Source organism: Mus caroli, unplaced genomic scaffold (assembly GCF_978045245.1).
Source record: "Mus caroli unplaced genomic scaffold, Mus_caroli_1 scaffold_4, whole genome shotgun sequence".
NCBI classification, from domain to species: Eukaryota; Metazoa; Chordata; class Mammalia; order Rodentia; family Muridae; genus Mus; species Mus caroli.
The window spans coordinates 139,395,013-139,418,514 of NW_028227259.1; the positions used below are offsets into that span (position 1 = coordinate 139,395,013).

Below are 23,502 nucleotides of genomic sequence, written 5' to 3' on the forward strand. Positions count from 1 at the left end.
AAGAGCACTCCTTTAGAGCAGGCTCAGGTTCAATTCCCAGAACCCACATGGAGGCGAACAATGAAGGGTAACATCAGTCCCAGGAGCTATGACATCCGCTTGTGGCTTCTGAGGGCGTGGGACACCTGTAGTGCAGTCATACACAGAGACTAAACACTCATCCACATAAATAGTAAAACTTAGCTGGGCATAGTGGCATGCACCTTTAATCCTAGCACTAGAGAGGCAAAGGCAAGTGACTCTGTGGGTTTGAGGCCCTGGTCTACAGAGTGAGTTCCAGGACAGCCAGAGCTACATCACGAAACTCTCTCTCAAAAGTAAATAAGATAATAACAAAAGATTCAGCTTGGTTATGTAGCTTTAAATGGCACTTTTCCCGGTAGGAAACCAGCGACTGCTAACTGGGGAACAGGCACAGGAGGAGGTCTGTAGAGGATCCCTAGAAACTGCTGGCTTCAATCTCTGTCCTTTAGTATTAATTTGTTTATTCAAATGGGACAGAGCCTACATGGAATGAGTAATCATTCTAAAATTATGATTTACAGAGAAAAAAAAAAATAGTTGCACTGGGGGTGTAGCTCAGCTGTTAGAGAGAGCTTGCCTCTCATTCGGAGTTGGACAGAGACCCTGAACAGCAGAAATGGGGCAGCACAGCACGCCTGTGAGCCAGGCTCTGGGTGGTGAAACCAGAAGATGAGAGGTTTAAGGTCATTTTCACAGCTATACAGTAAGACAGAGGCCAGCCTGGCTTGAAAGGGATGGCTCAGTGGGTAAGAGCACCCGACTGCTCTTCCGAAGGTCCAGAGTTCAAATCCCAGCAACCACATGGTGGCTCACAACCATCCGCAACAAGATCTGGCGCCCTCTTCTGGAGTGTCTGAAGACAGCTACAGTGTACTTACATATAATAAATAAATAAAATCTTAAAAAAAAAAAAATAAGAAAGAGATCCTGCCTTAAAAACAAATCCAAAGCCTTGAGTTGTGACTGCATAAGACCTCAAGACCCAGCTCCACAGCATTCTGTCAGAGGTGGGGGAGGGACTCAAAGGCCTGCCCTGCCACTCCCTGAGAATCTAGGAGAGTAGAAGCTGCTGGGAGAGGGAGCAGCATCTTCAGTGGTGTGGTGGCCTGTGCATAAGCCCTCATCCATGCTCCTGCTAGGGGCAGCACAAAATACATTCTCTCTCTCTCACTCCCCTCCCACTACCCCCCCCCCATACCCCACACAGAAAAACAAACAAGGGGCTGGTTAAGAGGACTGTTTGCGCCGGGCGTGGTGGCGTGGTGGCGCACGCCTTTAATCCCAGCACTCGGGAGGCAGAGGCAGGCGGATTTCCGAGTTCGAGGCCAGCCTGGTCTACAGAGTGAGTTCCAGGACAGCCAGAGCTACACAGAGAAACCCTGTCTCGAAAAACCAAAAAAAAAAAAAAATAAAAAAAAAAATAAAAAAAAGAGGACTGTTTGCTCTTCAGAGGTCCTAAGTTCAATTCCCAGCAACCACATGGTGGCTCACAACCATCTGTAATTGGTTCAGGATATCAAAAGGAGATTAAGAAAAAAAAAAAAGAAAAAGTAAGACAAACAAAAAGAAAAAAACAAAAACAAAAAAACAAACCCTCAAAGATAACAATAACAAAACCAACAAGACAAAACATAAAGCAATGCCGGGCGTGGTGGCGCACGCCTTTAATCCCAGCACTCGGGAGGCAGAGGCAGGCGGATTTCTGAGTTCCAGGCCAGCCTGGTCTACAAAGTGAGTTCCAGGACAGCCAGGGATACACAGAGAAACCCTGTCTCGAAAAACCAAAAAAAAAAAAAACACACACATGAAGCAAAATAATAATAATAGTAATAATAATAATAATACCAAAAATAATACCAAAACCAACAAAATATGAAAGTAGGTCCCTGTAGTGGTACATGGGAGGCAGAGGCAGGGGGGTTTCTGAGTTTGAGGCCAGCCTGGTCTACAGAGTGAGTTCCAGGACAGCCAGGGGCACACACAGAAACCCTGTCTCGAAAAACCAAAAAACCAAACCAAACCAAACCAAAATTAAAGTAACAAAAAAACCAAACCAACCAACCAACCAAGCCTGACAGTGGTGATGCACGCCTTTAATCCCAGCACTTGGGAGGCAGAGGCAGGAAGATTTCTGAGTTTGAGGCCAGTCTGGTCTACAGAGTGAGTTCTAGGACAGCCAGGACTACACAGAGAAACCCTGTCTCAAATTAAAAGAAATATATATATGTATATATACACACATATATATATATACATATATATATATATACACACACATATATATACATATATATTATGAAAATGTTTGATAAACTCTTTATTACACAAATACATATAAACAATATATGCTATTTTTTTTTTCGAGACAGGATTTCTCTGTATAGCCCTGGCTGTCCAGGAACTCACTTTGTAGTCTCAGCACTAGTTAGCAGAAGGGACCAGGAGGGACAAAAGCAGAAGTTCTCAGCTGTACCTCTCTCGAGGAAGTGAAGATCAGTGAAGAGTGGATACTAACAAGCATTGCCCAGCTGGCTATACCAGCAAGCAAGCTCAGCCTCTGTTATTGTCTGTTATAGTCCTTTGAGGTTTTTGGTGCATTTCTCTCTATGGAGTCCTGACAAATGCAGCCCAACTACAAAATATAAGGCGGACCGATAAAGGTGTGTGATTAATGAAGAATCCTTCATCATATGTCCTTTCACAAGCTTGCAGAACACTCTTTCTCACATGTCTGCTTCAGCGAGACGTTCCTTCACATGTTTGCCCCAGCAAAACACCATCCAACACAACTGGCTTTCCAAAGAACCCTCATATTCCCATTTCAGATGGGTGTGCTTAGAACAATTGGGAGAAAAGGTTCAGAAAGCAATGGAGCAATCCAAGGCACAGAGGAGAGGTGGATGCAGCTAGGAGACTGAGGCAGGAGGCCTGTGGTTTGAGGCTGGCCTGGCTACATGGCATGAACATGTCTCACAAAACCTGGATGGCAGTGCCAGGTGGTTCTGTCCCGGCCCAGTAAGCTCATTTTTCTTTACCTTCCCTTTTTTCTTTTTATTTCTCCTTTCCTTCTTTTGCTTCCTGTCCCTACCCCACCCCCTTTATGATAGGCCATAGTCCTGCCTGAGGAGTTCCCTCTTTTTCCCAGTGCTGGCATTCTGATCTTCACGACCACCTAGTATCAGATCCTCAACTCTCCAGCTTTTACTATTATTTTCTTGTGTGTGTGTGTGTGTGTGTGAGAATGTATGTTTTGCCTGTGTGTCTGTGCCCTACATGTGTACAGTGCCCAAGGAGACCAGAAGAGAGTGTCAGATCCCGGGGACTGAACTTACAGATTGTTGTGAGCCACCACGTGGGTGCTGGGATTCAAACTCTAGTTCCCAGCAAGAGTAGCCAGTACTCTTAATTTTGAGTCATATCTCTGGCCCCAACGTTTGTTTATTTATACATACATATCATTTAATATAATTTTAATTAATGAACTATACATTTAAATTTATTATTGTTATTGTTGGTTTCAGAGTCTCACTATGAACTTATTTATGGGAAGAGGTGGGGGTGGGGTGGTGGTGTGAAGGCACGCCCACATGCCTTCAGAGACCAAAAGAGGGCGCTAGAGCGTCTTTGACCTGTTGAACTGGAGTTAGTAAAGGTTGGGAGCCATTGCATGTGGGTGCTGGAATCCAACTCAGGTCTTCTGCAAGAACAGTCTGTGTTAACCTTAAGCCATCCCTTTAGGCCCATCTTCTTTAATAGTACATTTATTTTTATTTTAAATTATGTGTATGGGGGGGGTATGTATACAGGGTTGCAAGCGTCTATTGCTCTGGAGTCACAGGCGATTGTGATCCTCCAACACAAATACTGTGAATCAGACCCAGAACCTCTGGAAGAACTCTTAATTGCATGCGGAGTCACTTCTCCAGCCCCATGAGCTTAATACATATGTTCTCTAACATAGCTTTACTTATTTATTGTGATAGGGACTTGCTATTCAGCCTGTAAGACTGTAGCCCAGGCTAGTCACAAACTCACTTAGGACTGTCCAGCTTCAAAAACCTGCATCACTTAGTCGCACTATATACATACACACACACACATATATGAATATAGTCTTTTACATATGTACATACAAAAAACCTTCTTTATTATTTTTCCGTTTATTTTACTTTCAAGATTTATTTTTAAATTGTGTATGTGTGCACGCATGTTGGGGGATGTTACGTGCACGTGAGTGCTGCTGCCTGAGGAGGCAAGAGGAATGGGAACTCCTGGAGCTGCAGCCGCAGGCAGGTTTGAGCTAACCGAAGTGGGAGCTAAGAATTGAACTTGGGTCCTCTGAACGAGTACAAGATCTTAGCCCCTGAGTCAGCTCTGCGGCTCTTCCTCCACATATTTTTAAAGAAAGTTCTTCATTATCCTTCACTGTAGTCCTTAAAAAACAGGCTGATAATCTCCGTTTCTCAACCACAGTGATGCCGCGTCGGGGAAGGTTGGGGTCCCAGTCGCCCCAATGCGGAACTTCAGTTTGGAGAGGGCCCGAGTTACTTCCCGCCCAGTACAGCTCCACCCGCGCATCCCCGGGCGTGGCCGAGCGCGGCCCCTTTAAGAAGGGGGGCGGAGCGCGAGTGGAAAGACAAAGCCCCTGGCCGCGCGCTCCCCCTCCCCCCTCCGGCGCAGCACACGGACAGTGAGTGCCCGGATGTCGGTGTCGCCGTCGGTGACAGATGGCGCAATGTCTGTATCAGTGACAGGGCTTTCTGCTCTGACCTCTTTGAGTCTTCCGCTTTTCGTCCTCCCCCTCCCACTGCTGTCCCATTACTTTTGAAGTCCGCCACTGGAGGCCCGCACGCCAGTCCCCGGCTCTTACATAACGTGACCTTTCACCTTTTCAGACTGCCCTCTGCTGCGCTGCAACTCAACTTCGCGGCTGGAGCCCAGGGGGCGGGCCTCGACCTCGGAGCGGCAGCCTCTCTGAGCCAATAGGCTGCGAAGGCCGACGAGCCCTCCGCCTATCGGAGCCTCCGCCCCAGGGCGCCACGGAGAAGCAAGTTAGTCTGTGCGCTGGCCCGGCAGCGGGGGGGGAGGAAGGGAATCTCCCGCCATTTTTCAATAATTTCCTCCCGTGCCCGCTGGAGAGGAGTCGTGACTGGCGGTCGCCACGGCGGAGATCGGCGTGAGGTGAAAGGCGCCGGAAGGGGCGAGGAGAATCTCTCCGTTTTCTCCCCTCGAGGCGTCCCCCTGGCTTCCATGGCCGTGGCGCGGTCCCGCCAGCTCTGAGGGAAGCCGGAGTTCGCGCCGCCCTCTCACCCCTCCCCTCCCCCATCGCCCCGGGAGCCAGGCGCCTCGCTCGCTCGCTCGCCCCGGGGCTGCCGGGGCCTAGCGCTGCGCAGCAGAGCGGCCGAGCCTTCAGCGCTCCGTCCCCTGCCGGCGCCGCCGCCGCCGCCGCCGCCGCGATGGCGCCGCTGCTGGGCCGCAAGCCCTTCCCGCTGGTGAAACCGCTGCCCGGAGAGGAGCCGCTCTTCACCATCCCGCACACTCAGGAGGCCTTCCGCACCCGGGAGTATCCTTTCTCCGCGCGCGGTGTGGACGCTCGGCCGCGGCTGCGCAGGGCGAGGGATGGAGATGGCGAGATGCGAATGGGCCGCGCGCGGTTCGCGGGGCAGCTGTCACCGCACGGGGCCGTCCGCGGGCCGTGATGCTCGGGGCCCTGCTCCCCCGGGCTTGGGAGCTCCGCGGCGAGATCCCTCCGGGCGGTCTCCAGCCGTCCTTCCCGGAACCGCGCGCCTCCATCCCTTTTCCCTTCACTTTGTCCCCGGGGCCTCGGTGGTGATCGCAACACCAATCCCCTCCTCCCCAACTTGGCTTCGGGCCCTAAATGACTAGGGAGGGTAGCCGGGTTTCCTTTGCGCATTTTATTTCTCTCTCCTTTCATAGAAATGAAACCGTCAAGTTTAAGTTTTTGAAATTGTACCGGCGTAGCCGCGTGATCCGGCTTGTGCAAGCCTCTACTGCGTCTTGAGTGGGCTGTGCGGGGACACTGATTGGGCTTGTGGGTTTTGTTTTTCTCCTCCGGAGTGGACTTTAGGCCAGGGATGAACTGACAGAACCGTAAATCACAAAACCTGGCATTAACTTTTTACCCACTGAAGATGGGAAAGAGCAGAAAGGTACATTGATGGTTCTGGTGGCCTTTTATTTCCTAGAGAACACAGAAGTTTGACATTTAGAAGTTTCATTTTTCCGTCTTTTTTTTTTTTTTTTGAGCGAGCGCTTCATGTAGCACCGGCTGGCCTCGAACTCACCGAGAGGCTGGACACTGCATTCCCGATCCATGATTGTGTTTTCTCTCTCAATCTCAATCTCTCTCTCTCTCTCTTCTCTCTCTCTCTCTCTCTCTCTCTCAATCTCTCTCTGGAACGTGAAACTGGTGTTTTAGAATACAAAGTCTGCATTTCCAATCATTACTTTAAGATTTCTTGACCAAGCATAGCCTCTTAGTTAAAAGTTGTATTACTACCCCCCCCCCCCATGGTAGGGGGAATGTTGAATGAATCTTTTAAGGCTTATTTGTATTTTAAAAAGCTAAGTTTCCTTACCAAACTTGCCTGTCCTGCTATCTTTACCACCCCTTTCCCTTTGGAAAGATTAAGTAAGAGCAGGAAGAATTCAGGTGAAGTATTTCAGTTTACTTTTGGCCTTTGCCTCTTTCCTGCCTTGTTTTTTGTTGTTTCATTTTTAATTGTCTTTTAACTTAGGTTGATGTCTAATGTAGGTGTTGGAAGCTAAGTGTGACGTTTTCCTGCCTAACTTCCCAAGTGATGGAATTGCTGATCACCTATGTAGATTTAATAAGGTGTTCTGAATATTTAGGATATTTTTACTCCCCTTCCTTTCCTCAATATTTGGGGAATTTAATGTAGGGCCCTGCACTATTAGTAAGCTCCATCCTGGGCCCTCTGTTTTTTTTCTTTTGAGTCAGGGCATCCTTAAAATTGCTGAGACTGGCTGGGAACTCACCATGTGGCTTAGGCAGGCCTTGAACTTTTGGTTCTCCTGCTTTAGCCTCCCTAGAATCTGGGATTAATAGACCTCAGGACCAGCCAGTACAGCTTCAGTCCTTCTAGCATCAGTTCTGAAAGGCAGTGTCCACCTACAGAGATTATTTTCCACCTTTTAATTATGTCTGTATAGATGTTTCCCCTGCCTGTGTGTCTATGGAGCACTGTGTGTCTGGAGGACCCTGGAGGCCAGATTTGGATTGTGAGCTACTGTGAGGGTGCTGGGGATTGAACCCAGGTTCTGTGCACTTAACCTCACTGTTGACTCTAAGCCCCAGTTGGGTTTTTGTTTTTGTTTTCTCTTTCTTTCAGTAGGGTCTCACTGTGTGGCTCTGTCAAGGATGGAACATTTTGTAGAGCAGATTGGCCTGAAACTCAAAAGATCTGCCATTCCATACCTGTTCTAAGTTCTGAGATGAAAGGCTTGCAGCACCATGCCTGGCCTCCATGTAGGTGTTTGCTTATGTATGCTTATGGCATTTCTGAGCTTAAAAGGGTCTTAGAGGTGGTCCAGATTTCCTGTCTGCTTGCCCAGTGGGCCCAAGGGAATTGAAGTCGGTATGTTAATGTTCATGGACTCTTGTGTATAAATGATGAATGTTGGGATTACAATCTAGTACTCTTTCAAGGATGTCACTGTAAATAAATGAAGGGAAGAACAGGAACTGTGGTACAGGATGGGGCCCAGGGCCCTGCATGTGCCCTGCATGCCTGAGCTGCAGGCTCTGACATAAACCATGTTGCCTTTGAGCTCCTGAATCGTGTGTCAGCCTCCCAAGTGAAAGGTTTCTGGGTTCTAGGGTCATAGTCATGTGCCACCATGCCACACATCCTCCTTTGCTTTTAACTGAATCAAAACATTTTTTTTAAAGATTTATATACTTTATGGACATGAGTGTTTTGCCTACATTTATGTGTGTGAACCTTCTGTATGCCTATACATGGTTTCCACCATGTGTTAGCTGAGAACTGAACCTAGATCCACAGCAAGTGCTCTTAACTGTTGAGCCATCTCTTCAGTAACCACCCCCACACTTTTATTGAGATATTAGTCTACTCTGTGTCAGTTTGTGTTGTAATTAGATGATATAAGGTGTATTTAGTTCTATGAAGTACATTATTCTAAAAGTACCATACTTGCTTTTAAAACTATTTTCATGATGTCAGTAGAGTAAAACTTTACTCCTGGGACTCTGGCATAGACTCCGTACATGTCTGTTATCTATGTATCTATCTACTTACTTATTTATTTAGGCAGGGTGTCACTATGCAGCCTTGACTGGCCTAGTCCAGACTGGTTTAAACTCCGAGGTTTGCTAGCCTTGGTATCATGGTACCATGACCCAGCTGATTCTTTGACCTATTGATAGTCATACTAATATTATCAGAGGTAAGTCTTTTTTTTTTTTAAGATTTATTTATTATTATATATAAGTACACTGTAGCTGCTTCAGACACACCAGAAGAGGGAGTCAGATCTCTTTACAGATGGTTGTGAGCCACCATGTGGTTGCTGGGATTTGAACTCAGGGCCTTCGGAAGAGCAGTCAGTGCTCTTACCTGCTGAGCCATCTCACCAGCCCCAGAGGTAAGTCTGAGACATTTGAAACATAGCCAGCTAATTTAGAATTATTAACAAAGGCATTGTTTATTATTTATTTATTGTCTGGAGGTGGGGTGGGTGTATATGCTTTGATGCACATTGTGGAGCAAGCGGGCACCATCATAGTACCGTTTCCCTAATCTTGCAGACATTTTCTTAATGAAAACTGAAACCTGAACCATTTTAAATGGTATACATTTAATAGACATTTGTTTAGAATTTCCTCTACCAGTATTTAGGACTTTTAAAGGAATTCTTTTTTAAAAGATGATATTTAGAGGAAATTGCTCACCTGGAATTTCCAGAAGCAGGGAGCATATTGAGGGTAGTTTTAGAGAGTTCTGGACCATGTGGCTGGCTGGTTGGCATGTTTCATTATGAGTGGTTCCATAGAGGAAAGCAGATGAGCAACAGCTGTATTTGAAGTATCACCACTCCTCAATTTATATTTAGGGTTTTATATATATATATATATTTTTTAAAGATTTATTTATTTATTTAAGTACACCGTAGCTGTCTTCAGACACTCCAGAATAGGGCATCAGATTTCGTTATGGATGGTTGTGAGCCACCATGTGGTTGCTGGGATTTGAACTTGGGACCTTTGGAAGAGCAGTTGGCACTCTTAACCGCTGAGCCATCTCACCAGCCCTTAGGGTTATATTTTAATAAGAGTAATTTTCTCCTCATTTTGACTGCATGTTTAGTTATAACAAATTTTTCTATTTTACTTAAAGCCGTGAGTATGTTCTTAAAAGGTACCTTGTATGTCTTCATTGAATTAATTGACAGTGGAAGCTTACTGGTGGCTTATGGCTGTAATCCCTGCATTCCAAAGCTAAGGCAGGAGGAAAGGGGGCTTTAGGCCAGCCTGGCTACAAGGGAGACCATTTCTCAAAAACAAAAGAGCTGGAGAGATGGGAGTGTTAAGAGCACTACCATAGGTCTACCATAAGAAACCCCAGATTGCAGGCTCAAAACCTGTAAATCCAGCTCCAAGGGAGCATAATGCCCTCTTCTGGCTTCTGTGGGTACTACACATACATGGCATGCTTCATTCACAGACACCGGCACACTCAAATTTTTAATAAGATTCATTTTCTTTTATGTATATGAATACACTGTAGCTGTCTTCAGACATACTAGAAGAGGGCATCAGATCCCATTACAGATTAGCTACCATGTGCTTGCTGGGAATTGAACTCAAGAACTCTGGAAGAGCAATCAGTGCTCTTAACTGCTGAGCCATTATCTCTCCAGCCCCCCCCCCCTTTTTTTTTTCCAAGATTTATTTATTTGGTGTATGTGAGTACACTTTCGCTGTCTTAGGGCAGACCGGAAGAGGGCATCGGATCCCATTACAGAAGGTTGTGAGTCACCATGTGGTTGCTGGGAATTGAATTCAGGACCTCTGAAAGAGCAGTCAGTGAGTGCTCTTAACCTCTGAGCCATCTCTTCAGCCCCCAAATTTTTTAATCTTAAAAAAAAGGAGCCGGGCGTGGTGGCGCACGCCTTTAATCCCAGCACTCGGGAGGCAGAGGCAGGCGGATTTCTGAGTTCAAGGCCAGCCTGGTCTACAAAGTGAGTTCCAGGACAGCCAGGGCTACACAGAGAAACCCTGTCTCAAAAAAACCAAAAAAAAAAAAAAAAGGAAACTGGACATTTCAGATAATACATGAATTTAATGATTGTATGTTTTCACTGTCATAGGTTATTAATTGTACTTAACCTTTGTACCTATGGATAGTCTTCCGTAGGGGTAGTACCATAGGCAAGACACTTACTAGAATAACATTAATTGATTAGAGTCGGGTTTGGTGTATATTTTTGGTTGCTGTTGCTTTTATGTGTCTGAGTGTTTATGGACATAAATGTATGTATGGTACCCATGGAGATAAGAAGAAAGGGTTGGATCCCCTGGGACTGTAGTTACAGACAGTTTCAAGCTTCCATGTGAGTGCTAGAAATTGAAACCAGATCCTCCTCCTCTTCAACATTGAGCCATTTCTCCAGCCCTGTTTGTTTTGAGACAGGGTCTCACTGTGTGGGCCAGGCTGGCCTTGCAGAGATCCATCTACCTCTGCCTCCCAAATGTTGTGATTAAAGGCATGTGCCACCATGTCTAGCCCTCCACCCTGTTTTTTGTTTTGTTTTTGTGTTTGTTTGTTTTTGAGAACTCCCAGCGATCCTCTTGCCCCTGCCTCACTATTGCTGGGATTAAAGGCATTTGCCACCACTGACCCTGCTGGAGTTATGGTCGGGCTTATGGAACCCAGGCTGGCTTTTACTTGATTTTGACCGTTGTGACTGGCCTGAAGCTTTTAGGCAGCCCCTCCGGCTTTAACAGCTTTTGATATTTGGTCATAGGATCTGTTAAGTAAAACTGGGTTTCAAAAAAAAGCAGGAGCTGGAGCTAGCAACAGCCTAATGTAGACTCATGCTTTTGTTGTGTGCATCAGTAGTCATGTGTGCTAAAGTTTAGAAACAACTGTTTAGGAACTTTGTAGTATGCTCCGGGCACTCTTACATGGTTTACTGAGGGGCTGTTATTTGTACAGTAAATCTGGCTCTAAACAGACAGAGTAGAGCATGTTTTTCAAGTTGGGTAGCTGTAAATAGTGTTAATTTATAGTTCTGAATAAATTTTTTTTTTAAGCCAGGGTTTCTTGAACCCTGGCTGTCCTGGAACGTGCCTGATAGGCCTGGCTATCCTCAAACTCAAGAGATCTGCCTCCAAGTGCTGGGATTAAAGTTGTGGGTCACCTATCCTGATTTTGAATAAATCTTTAAAAACTAAAAAAAATGATTACTTTATCTGTGTTTTGTTGGCATATATATCTGTGCACCATGTACATGTCTGGTGCCCTCAGATGCCAGAAGAGAAGAGGTCACATCTCCCGGAACTAGAGTTAAGGATGTTTGTGAGCCACTATATAGGTGCTGGGAATAAAATCCTGATTACCTGGAAGAGCAGCCAGTGCTCTTAACCACTGAGCCGTCTCTTCAGATCCCCAAATTGTTGTTTTGGTAGGGTTTGTTTCTTTTTAATTATAGTCCCTGCTGGTTTCAAACTTTCTGTGTGGCCCAGGCTAGCTTTGAACATGGGGCAGTCTTCCTGCTTCTCTCCCATATATCGAAATTACAAATTTATGACAATGCCCACTTAATACAATACATGATCCCAGATTACAGTTGATCATTGGCACTGTGATCCAAAGAGAGAAAAGATAGGATTAAAAAGCAAATCTGAGAGTTGGCGCTATTAGAACTCTTAGGATTATTGTTCTGTTTGTGACAGGCTCCAGCCTCAGGAATGGTGGGATTGCAAGTGTGTACCACCACACCCATCTTTAGTTGTGTGTTTTGTTTTTGTTTTTGAGTAATTAATATGTATGGGGATTTCTCCTGCATGTATGTATGTATGTACACCAAACCACATGCATGTCTAGTGTCTGGATGTCAGAGAGAGCATCAGATTTCCTGGAGCACTCCAGATGGTTGTGAATGAGTTCTGGCCACAGAACATAGGCTCTCTGCAGCAACATTAGGTGGTCTTAACCACAGAGCTCTCTCTCCAGCCCTTTTACTTTACTACTTAAGGCTCCATATGCTGGTGGACCACTTTTCAGACTTTCAGTGCCTTGGTTAGTGTTTTGTTGCTGTAATGACACCATGACCACAGCAGCACTTATGGAAGAGAACATTTAATTGGGGCTTGCTTATAATTTGAGAGGTTTAATCCATTGTCATGGTAGGGAATATGGCAGGAACAAGGTGGCATGCAGACAGTAACGTTTCTGCATCCAGATCTGGAGGCAACAGGAAAAGAGGACTCTGGGATTGGCTTATGGTTTTGAAGCCCCAAAGCCCACCTCCTTGACTCCTTATCCTGAAAATCTACACCTACCACCGACTCTTTTTTTTTTTTTTTTTTTGGTTTTTCGAGACAGGGTTTCTCTGTGTAGCCCTGGCTGTCCTGGCACTCACTTTGTAGACCAGGCTGGCCTCGAACTCAGAAATCCGCCTGCCTCTGCCTCCCGAGTGCTGGGATTAAAGGCGTGCGCCACCACGCCCGGCTTACCACCGACTCTTACTACATCTCAGGTAGTTACGCATTAATGACCAAGCATCAAATGTATGGCCCTCTTGGGACCATTCTCAATTAAACCACAGTCAGGTACTTTTGAAAGAAACCGGCCTTATTAGGTTGAAGAGAATAAAGCAGTATATTGTGGTAAAGAGAATAGTTCTTGGAGTCAAGAAAAGTAAGTGTATAATGATATAGCCAAGGACTTGAAAGGACCTGATTAGTTATAGATTGCTTAACCTTTTGAGAATTGCTTTGACATTTTGTCTCAATTACATGTGCAGCAGTTGCTGAGACAGAAGTACCTCAGTTGACATTTTCTGTGAGTGGTTACTTGTAGTGACTGACTTCTGGTGACCTAAAATCTAAAACAGAATCAGGGGCTGCTGACTCAATACCCTTTAACAGGCTAACCCCCTACCCCCACCCCCTTTTGTTTTGTTTTTGTTTTTTGAGGCAGGATTTCATTTGGCCCAAGCTAGTCTCAAACTCCTTGTGTAACTGAGGATGACTTGGAACTCCTGATCTTCCTGCCCCTGCCTCCTAGGTTCTGGGATTAGAGGTGAAGCCACAACTGACTTTTAATACGTTGAGCCAAGATGAAACATGTTGCGTGGGATATACTGGGATTGGCAGCTGACTCTAGTTGCAGCTCAGTTTGCTTTCTTGTCTAGCATCTGTTATTATTGGTACACAAAAGTAAACTAGTTGCTTGTTATTTGAATTTGAGTTTGTCTGACTGACAGTTCCAGTTGGGATGGTAGGAATTTGCCTTCTCTTCTCCCATCTCACACTGGAAGACTGAACAACTACTAAATGCTTTGTGAGTTCAGTGTTATCAGAGCCAACATGAAGACTGGAATAAATAGTATATCAAAGCTAGGTTTTAGGTTAGGTGTTTATGCATTTGACTTACTTACTTTGAATTGTGATACTGGCTCAGGCAGATGCCCTACTGCATGACAGTCCCAGCTTGGAATTTGTTTTTCAAGCCTTAGGAAGGAACAGGTATTTCCAAGGTAGATAGAAAGGCTGGTGGTAAAGAGTCACTAGTCTGAATTTATCTCAGACTTTGATATAGTCATCTTATCTTAACTGTAGACTGATACATATATTTTTTTTTTTTTTTTTTTTTTTTTTTAGTATAGAATAAAGTTTATTCAGGACATGGGGAGGGGAGTTGAGGGATTAGTGATAAAGGCAGAGAGAGAGAGAGAGAACACGCCGGCCATGAGCACATGGTGGGGGGGCGGGGAGGATCAGAGAGAGAGGGGGAAGAGGGTGAGGAAGCAGGAGCAAGAGAAAGCAAGAGTCTAGACTGATATTTTTTTGTATAGGCCTGGCTGTCCTGGAACTCACTCTGTAGCCCAGGCTGGCCTGGAACTCAGAAATCCACCTGCCTCTGCCTCCCAAGTGCTGGGATTAAAGCTGTGCACCACCACCACCCGGCCTGTAGACTGATTTTTAAAATGTTATTAGGTTTATTTATCTCATTTTATATGTAAAATTGAATGTTTTGTTTGTGTGTGTGAGTGTGTGTGTGTAAGTGTGTGAGTGCATGTACCACATTAGTACCTGGCATCTGAAGCGGTCCAAAGGAGATAGTGAATCTCCTGGAATTGGTGTTGCAGGTGTGAGTTACCATGAGGGTGTTCTTTGGAAGAGCAGCAAGTGCTCTTAACTGATGAGCTGTCACTCCTGAGCCCCTGTGGAATGATTCTTAAACTATTTGACTATCTAAGCTGTGTTAGTTTCACTTAATCTTAGTAACGTCCATATTCCTGCTAGGTATGGTGGTGCAGCTTCATCTACAGAGTTCCAGGGCTGTACAGAGAAACTCGGTCTTGAAAAACAACAACAAACATGTGACCAGTTATTATCATTTTTCAATTATGATATACTTTGGATTTATGACTAAATAGACTTCATTTTTATTTTCTCTTGTTCTACCTTAAAGAAAGGATACTTGGGCCTTTTTCTATAGTATAGATATGTCTTTTCTGAGTGTGTATTGGGTGTTTTGTTGCTTGAATATTGTTTTCCTGAGCCACTGCTGACAGAGAGTATGAAGCCCGCCTGGAAAGATACAGTGAACGCATTTGGACATGTAAGAGCACAGGAAGCAGTCAGCTAACACACAAGGAGGCCTGGGAAGAGGAACAGGAAGTTGCTGAGCTGTGAGTATCAGAAGCCTTCCCCTTTGGCACCATCTTTCTATGTCAGGGAAGTTAGGTGGAGATAATACCTGTAAGGTGGTGTTTGTATTTAAGTATTTGGGACTTGAATGTAATACATTGTGTTAGTGTGCTGTGCTCAGAGTGCTCGTCGGTTAGTAGCATTTTGCTGGTATTTACTATGTATGTGTACTTACTGGGTATTTTACTAAGCCTTTGGGTGTTTGTTTTTGTTTTACCTTATAAATATTTTGAAAATATAATTCTAAGTAAAGTTCTGATATGCTCTAGAAGTAATATCAAGGCAGAAAAAAAAAAAACAAACTAAACCTGTATTGGCCACAGGTTCTATAAAGTATATGATTTGGTAATTAAGAATGTTAGAAGTAATGGGGGATTATTGAGAAAGAGAGAAGGGGTCTGAAGACATGATGGCTCAGTGTTAAGAGTACTTGTTGCTCTTAAAGAGCACCTGAGTTCAGTTCCCAGATCTCACATGGTGGCTTACAGCCATCGTAACTCCAGTTCTAGGGGGCTTGATACCTTCTTGTGACCTACCTGGGCATATGGCATGCATTTGGTGCACATATATCTATGTAGGCAAAACACTCATAACATGTAAAAGGAAATCTAAAAATTTTTTTAAAGTTAGGGAAGTTTTAAAATTTTTAGTCAAGGTAGAAATCTTTTTCTGTTTATTCGAATAATTCTGGGGAATGCGGTTCAGGGTTATCACACTTGCCTAGAGAATGCTAAGAAAAAGTAGTGTCCTTTGAAAAGGTACATGAGAGAGAATCTGAACTCTCTACTGTTCGGCCTCTCCTAGACAGTGAGGTTTTAAAACTTGATTGACTTGATAGAATTAGTGGAAAGAGAGGATTATAGGGTTCGGGGGAAAACTTATGGAATTAAAGAAGTCTTAGGACATCTTGGGAGGATGGTTAAGCTGGGAAGGGACGTCCATGGGAAGAGTACAAAGGTAATTGACTACTTACCTCAACCAGGCTAGAGGTTCTGTTCAGATTCTGTTTTGTAGCGTGCGGTAAGACACTTGACGTCCAGTAGTCAGTTAGAGAACTGTAGGTAGCCATGGATAGCACAGAATAAAAGAAGACGATACAAAACCTAACGTGAGGCTGGGGTGCAGCTCTTTGGTGGAAGACTTGCTTGACATGCTCCTGGGTTTCTGCCTCTAGTTACTCAGTAAAGCACACGAAACACTGTCATTTCTAGTTGGAATTACATGTCTAGTTGTCCACTTAGTTTCTATTTTCTGTCAAAGGAATTCAACTATGGATATCTTTGAATACATAGCAGCTTTGATACGTGCTACCTATCTATTCTTTTTTTTAAGATTAATTGTATTTTCAGTATACAGGTTGTTAAGCCTGCATGTATGTGTGTACAATGCCCTCAGAAGCTAGAATCCTCTTGAACTGGAGTTGCAGATATTTATAAGCTGCCATATGGGTGCTAAGAGTTGAACCTGGGTCCTTTGGAAGAGTAGCCAATTATGAGCCATCTCTTCATCCCCCCAGTTGCTTTTCATAAGGATTGGAACAGATTAGTCATTAGTGTCCAAAGACCACTTTGTAGTATTCACTGCCATCCTTGGTATGATAATTAAAATTACTTTATGCTAGATAAGTAAGTGAAGGAACTCTTATGAAAACTCATTGTTTTACTTTGGGAGGGCTTTAGACTCAAGTCAGGAACCGACCAGGTAACCTTTCCTGAAGCTTTTTTTGCAGGGATGGGGGGGTGGGGGGGTGGGGCTCAAGACAGGGTTTCTCTGTGTATCCCTGGCTGTCCTGGAATTCACTCTGTAGACCAGGCTGGCCTCAAACTCAGAAATCAGCCTGCCTCTGCCTCCCAAGTGCTGGGATTAAAGGTGTGCACCACCTTGCCCGGCTTTCCTGAAGCTTTTGACAATAAAATAAAAGTGCTCAGGCTGGTGAGATGGCTCAGTGGGTAAGAGCACCCGAATGCTCTTCCAAAGGTCAGGAGTTCAAATCCCAGCAACCACATGGTGGCTCACAACCATCTGTAACGAGATCTGACTCCCTCTTCTGGAGTGTCTGAAAACAGCTACAGTGCACTTACATATAATAAATAAATAAATCTTTAAAAAAAAAAAAGTGCTGGCCATTTCATGGGATATTGTGAGAAGTGAGCAAATGCATTTGAAATACATATAGTCAAAGGATAGGAAGAAATTTGCACTTGGAACAAAGTGCACTGCAAAAGCAAAGTAATGGAGCAGAGCCTAATGGCACACACCTTTAATTCCAGCACTCCAGGAGGCAGAGCAGACAATTCTGAGTTTAGTGCCCACTGGTCTACATAGAGAGTTCCAGGGCAACACATTGAGACCCTAAAAAGCAACATAATAGGGGAAGTGTTGAATTTATTGGTAGTATGCTTATTATTTTCATTTATGAGTGAGAAAGCTAATCTGGATGGATTAATCTGACGAGTATTTAAGAGTTCTTAGTTTGTTTTCTTCTGCAAACTGATGTGTCTTTCCCTGCTTATCTCCTACTTATCCCGCTCTCCTTTCCACACTGGCCTCAAGCTAAGATATCTTGGTTAGGCCACCTGAACTGGTTGTCTTGGTTTTGTTTTGTTTTCTTTTGTTTTGTTTGTTGTTGTTGCTTGTGAACTACCATGCCCTGGTAGCTGCAGTTTCTTTATTATTATTTTCTTTGTTTTTTTATTTATTTTATTTTTTTTTAAGATTTATTTATTTATCATATGTAAGTACACTGTAGCTGTCTTCAGACACTCCAGAAGAGGGAATCAGATTTCGTTATGGATGGTTGTGAGCCACCATGTGGTTGCTGGGATTTGAACTCGGGACCTTTGGAATAGCAGTCGGCGCTCTTAACCACTGAGCCATCTCGCCAGCCCTGTTATTTTATTTTTTAAGATGTATTTACTTTCTATATATGAGTATTTTGCCTGCATGTATGTATGTGCACTACATGCTTGCTTGGCATAGAAGGAGGTCAGAAGGCATCACATCCCTTGGAACTGGAGTTACAGACAGCTGTGAGTTCTTATGTGTGTGCTAGAAACTGAATTTGGGTCCTGAGAACAGCAAATACTCTTAACTGCTGAACCCTCGCTCCAGACCCACTTTGAGCTTTTTTTTTTTTTTTTTTTAAGATTTACTTATTAATCTCAAGTATACACTGTAGCTGTCTTCAGACACACCAGAAGAGGGCATCAGATCCCATTAAAGATGGTTGTGAGCCACCATGTGGTTGCTGGGATTTGAACTCGGGACCTTTGGAAGAGCAGTCAGTGCTCTTAACCTCTGAGCCATCTCCAGCCCCCCTACTTTGGGCTTCTTAATCTTCCTTCATTTTCCAGTGCTTTGCCTGTACTTGCTGAAGACAGTTTCTTTTGGGGGCGAGGGAGTAAAACACATTGCATGAAATTTTCAAGTAATTTTTTAAAAAGGAAATACTTGTCACCCTAAAATTGCTGTAAAATATTGTCTTTTTTCTTTCTTTTTTTTTTTAAAGTTTGAGTTGAAATCTCCCGCTAAAGGCTTTTGTATTTCCTTGCTAATTGTTGACTTTTATTTAGTTTGAAGGAAGAGTTTCCTAACTGGTACGAGAAGCTTGTTCTGGAAATGGTTCACCATAACACAGCCTCCTTAGAGAAGCTTGTCGATTCTGCCTGGTTAGAAATCATGACCAAATATGCCGTGGGGGAAGAGTGTGACTTTGAGGTAAGTGTCTGTATTCTTGTTTGTTTGTTTTACGAGACAGGGTTTCTCTGTGTAGCCCTGGCTGTTCAGGAACTGGTCACTATAGATGAGGCTGTCCTCAAACTCAGATCCACTTGACTGCTGGGATTAAAAGTGTGTGCCACCACCACCTGGCTTGTTTTTGGTTTGTTTGTTTTGTTTTTTGATTTTCTAAATTTATTTATTGATTGATTGAGACTGCTTAGGCTCTGTGGTCCAGCTAAAGTCAAGGTGATTTATTTGCCTGCCTCTGCTGGTATTAAAGGCATATACTTATGTCTGGCTGAAGCTAACATTTTTTTGTTTGTTTGCTTTTGTTTTTCGAGACAGGGTTTCTCTGTGTAGCCCTTGCTGTCCTGGAACTCACTCTGTAGACCAGGTTGGCCTCGAACTCAGAAATCCTCCTGCCTCTGCCTCCCGAGTGCTGGGATCAAAGGCGTGCGCCACCACTGCCCGGCACAAACATTTTTTTAAAAAAATACCTGTATGTTTGGGATAGCAGAGTCACTTTACATAAGGCAAAAGAATATGAAGAAAAGTAGTGAGGTAACATTTCCATAGGTATTCATGTTGACATGTATTAGATGAATTCAAGATAAGAAAATATATGATCAACACTGGGGTTACTACTTTTTACTTTTGTCAGAGTAAAGAAAGTGCATTGTTTCTTAAGTTAGATGGATTCCTTTTTATTTTTGGAGACAGTTTCTCTGTATAACCCTGGCTGTCCTGGAACTTACTCTGTAGACCAGACTGACCTTGAACTCGGATCCACCTGCCTCTGCCTCCTGAGTGCTGGGATCACAGGCGTGTGCACCACTAGTGCTGGGCTAGGGTGTGTTCTGAAAGCTAGACTCTGGCCCGCCCGTTCTTCACTGATTTGTGGTCCTTAGGTTGGTTGCCTAATGATCTTTTCTTTCTTTTGAAAGAAATGGTCTGGATTTGGAGTCCAGGTTGGCCTGGATCTTGGAGTCCTACTTCAGCCTCCTCAGTGACCACAGTGCCTGCCAGCACTGTTTGATTTCCACCCCCTTCTCCCACCCCATTAGGAAGGGAACCCTGGGCCTTACATGCCTAGGGAGCCTCCATCACATCTTTGGACTTTCTGTTGCATTTTGGTTCTGAAAATTGTTACTGTCTTTGGAGTGAGGAAATAAATACTCTTTCGAGATTTGATTTTATGGATCTGTTGTTGTTTGACTTAGGATGGTGCTCCGTATCCCATGCTGCTCCAGAACTTCCCAGGCTGCCCTTTACGTTGTGGGCATCTTGCCTCAGCCTCTCCAATATTGGGATTATAGCTAAAGAACTATATGTATGATTTATTGTGTTGTTTTTGTTTTTTCCTAGACAAGGTTTCTCTGTGTAGCTCTGGCTGTCCTAGGACTCACTTTGTAGACTAGGCTGGCCTCAAACTCAGAAATCTGCCTGCCTCTGCCTCTCAAGTTCTAGGATTAAAGGCGTGCACCACCACTGCCCGGCTTTTCTTTTTTAAGAGCAGTGTGACAGATTATTTAATACAATTTTTCATCATATTCACTTACTTATATGTTGTTCCTTGCATATGTATGCACACTCCTGTACCACGGTACCTGTGTGGAGGTTAGAGAACAACCTGTGGGGGTTGCTTCTTGGCTTCCAGCATATGGGAATTGAACTCAGTTTGCCAGGTTTGTTGGCATGTGCCTTATCTGCTCAGCCATCTTGCCAGCCTGAACATAAATTTATTTAGGAGAAGTGAGAAAGTACTTCAGAGAGTTGAAGTGGCTCCAAAGGGAGGATGATCCAGGAAATGCTCTTTTAAGTAGAAGAAATAAAGTAACCCCTTATCTTTGCAAGCTATTACCTAAATGTTGGTTTAAATAGCTACCCATCTTTGCAATCTCAGAATGTGATTTTCAGGGGTTTTAGTGTTAGGCTATCTTGCTCAGGGGCAGAAGGTGCTGTAGTAGCCAGTAAGTAGTAAGATTGACACTGAATTCATTTATGTCTGATACCTCACTCTGCTTGCACTTTATTTCACTGATGTATTTAATGAATTTACTCTTGTTCTGTGTATTTTATATCTTTTATTTGTAACGTCTGAAAATATCAGTGGTTTTGTTTATTGGTTGGTTTGGTTTGATCTTTTGAGATTCTCATTCTGTATGCTAGGCTGGCCTTAAACTATAAGCAGTTTTCTTGCCTCTGTCTCTTTTTGTTGTTTTAGGACAGGGTCTCTTTACATACCCCTGCCTGTATTAGAACTTAGAACTCACTCTGTAGAACAGGCTGGCTTCCAACGCAAAGAAATCTGCTTGTGTGGATGATCACACCTCTGCCTTTTAAGTGTTACATTTTAATAACAACAACAATAACAAAAAACAGATGAAGGACTTAAATCGTGTAATTGAATTGCGTTTAGTAAAGGGACTTTTGAAATCAGACAAGAGTCTGATCAAGCACAAGCAACACTTCATAAGAAGTCCTGGTTGGGGCTGGTGAGATGGCTCAGTGGGTAAGAGCACCCGACTGCTCTTCTGAAGGTCCAGAGTTCAAATCCCAGCAACCACATGGTGGCTCACAACCATCCGCAACGAGATCTGGCGCCCTCTTCTGGAATGTCTGAAGACAGCTACGGTGTACTTACATATAATAAATAAAATCTTTAAAAAAAAAAAAGAAAAAAGAAAAACCAATGATAACAACAATAACAACAATAATAATAATAAAAAAAAAAAAAAAAAGAAGTCCTGGTTGCTATGAGCAATAGGGATGTTGTCATTTCTAAACAAACCTCAGGGACATAAAGAGAAGGCAGTGGGTCCAAAACATAGGAAAAGTAACTGTAGTTATTAGACTGATTTAGTGATCTGATCTAGCTAACTTGCTTTGAATTTGTTAAGGGAAATATAACAGAAATAACCCCACCATGTCTGATTACTGTGTGCTTCCTATGGGCTGACCTCATCAAGATCTGGAGGGCACAGAAACCCAAAATAGCCTTTGTAAACACCGAGCCAGGTAGAGAAGAAAGACTAGACTTAAAAGCAAAAGGAAGAAAAACAAAGCACAACCATAGTGACAAAAGGAAAGCATTGGGCAGGGGCAGGAGAGATGGCTCAATGGTTAAGAGCACTGACTGCTCTTCCCGAGGTCCTGAGTTCAGTTCCCAGCAACCACACGGTGGCTCACAACCATCTGTAATGGGATTTGATGCCTTCTGGTGTGTCTGAGAACAGTGACAGTGTACTCATATAAATAAAATAAATAAATCTTAAAAAAAAAAAAAAAAAAAAAAAAAGGAAAGCACTGGGCATATCTACAAGACGGAAAAGGACTGGAGACGGTTTAAAGTCTGCCTGCCGGTGAGGGACTGTGGAATACTTGCCCAGCATGAGCAGGGCCCGAGATGCCATCCTTAACACTGAAAATAAAATACAAAGTAAGAAAACAAAACAGGGCTGGTGAGATGGCTCAGCAGGTAAGGGTACCCGACTGTTCTTCCAAAGGTCCTGAGTTCAAATCCCAGCAACCACATGGTGGCTCACAACCATCCGTAACAAGATATGATTCCCTCTTCTGGTGTGTCTGAAGACAGCTACAGTGTACTTACAGTGTACTTACATGTAATAAATAAATAAACCTTTAAAAAAAAAAAGAAAAGAAAACAAAACAAACCAAAGATGGAACAAGAGTATTTGAGGCAAAGGATGGGAATATGGATGTCCCAAACCATGAAAAGATGTTTAAACTCATTTATGCTTCAGGAATCAAATCAAAATCAAGAATTTTATACATATGAGATTAGAAAATATGAGCAACTGCCAAAATTGGTAAGAAAACAGAACTGCTCATACATTGCTTTTGCTTATTCTTTTTCCCGTTGCTGTACTGTTTGCACACTCAGCTGTACACATGCTAGGCAGGTGTGTAAGTTACCTCTGAGCTGTAGTGCCAGCGTTCACTCAGCACCAGTGCTGTGAACAGTATGTAGCTCTTGTGAATGCTTTGGGATTGCTAACACAGTTGAATATGCATGTCCCCTTGACTGGGCTGTCATTTTTGAACATTTATCTTTATAATATTGCCCCAGGATACTTGTGTAAGAACTCTTAGTATTACAAATAATACTCCAAAGAGGAAATTACCTAAGGACCTATCAGCAGTTGAATGAATAAATTGTTAAGGCCTTGAATACTCAATAGCAAAAAAAATGTAAAATTAAAAGAAGGTAGTCACAGAATAATACAGTCTTGATTCCACTTACTGAAGTCAAAACAAAATAATACAGTGGCTGTCAATCTCTGAGGTAGAGAGTGGTTTACTTAAGAACTATTAAAGTTGCACTTCTGTATATGTGTGTGGGAGGGGTATGTGTGCTCTTCACCCTTTCCTTGTTTTTTGGAGACAGGGTATGATTTAGTTCAGACTGGCCTCAAATTTCTTGTGTAGTCAAGGGTGGCCTTTAACTCTTGATCTTCCTCTATACTTTACAAGTGCTAGGATTACAGATATGAGCTGATATGCTTATTGTCTTGTGTGTGATTTTTAAAAAAAGTCTATATGGTGATGTAGGTGTCATAGTGTTGTCTTAATTCTATAATTGCTTAGCCTAAGTACTTGGTTTGTGTGCGTGTGCTTTTAAGATTTTTTTTTTAATTATGTATATGGGTATGTGGACAGGTGACCATAGATGTCAGAAGTGTCTGATGTGATACCCCTTGAGCTAGAGTCAGAGGTGGTTGTGAACAATTCCCAGGTGAGACAGGTTTTTTTTTTTTTTTAAGATTTATTTATTTGTTATATGTAAGTAC

At 43.5% G+C, this 23,502-nt stretch overlaps 1 protein-coding gene across 3 annotated transcripts in view; it reads left to right on the forward strand.

The window, feature by feature from the left end:
* The first annotated feature begins 4,916 nt into the window (after positions 1–4,916).
* Baz1b (bromodomain adjacent to zinc finger domain 1B) overlaps positions 4,917–23,502 on the forward strand; it is a 62,353-nt gene continuing 43,767 nt past the window's right edge. For all 3 annotated transcript variants that reach the window (XM_021162486.2, XM_021162487.3, XM_029477264.2), the window contains exons 1-3: positions 4,917–5,587; positions 14,836–14,952; positions 18,544–18,688. In XM_021162486.2, coding sequence (XP_021018145.2) covers positions 5,481–5,587; positions 14,836–14,952; positions 18,544–18,688 — 369 coding nt within the window. In that variant the 5' untranslated portion in view covers positions 4,917–5,480. The remainder of the gene's footprint in view (positions 5,588–14,835; positions 14,953–18,543; positions 18,689–23,502) is intronic.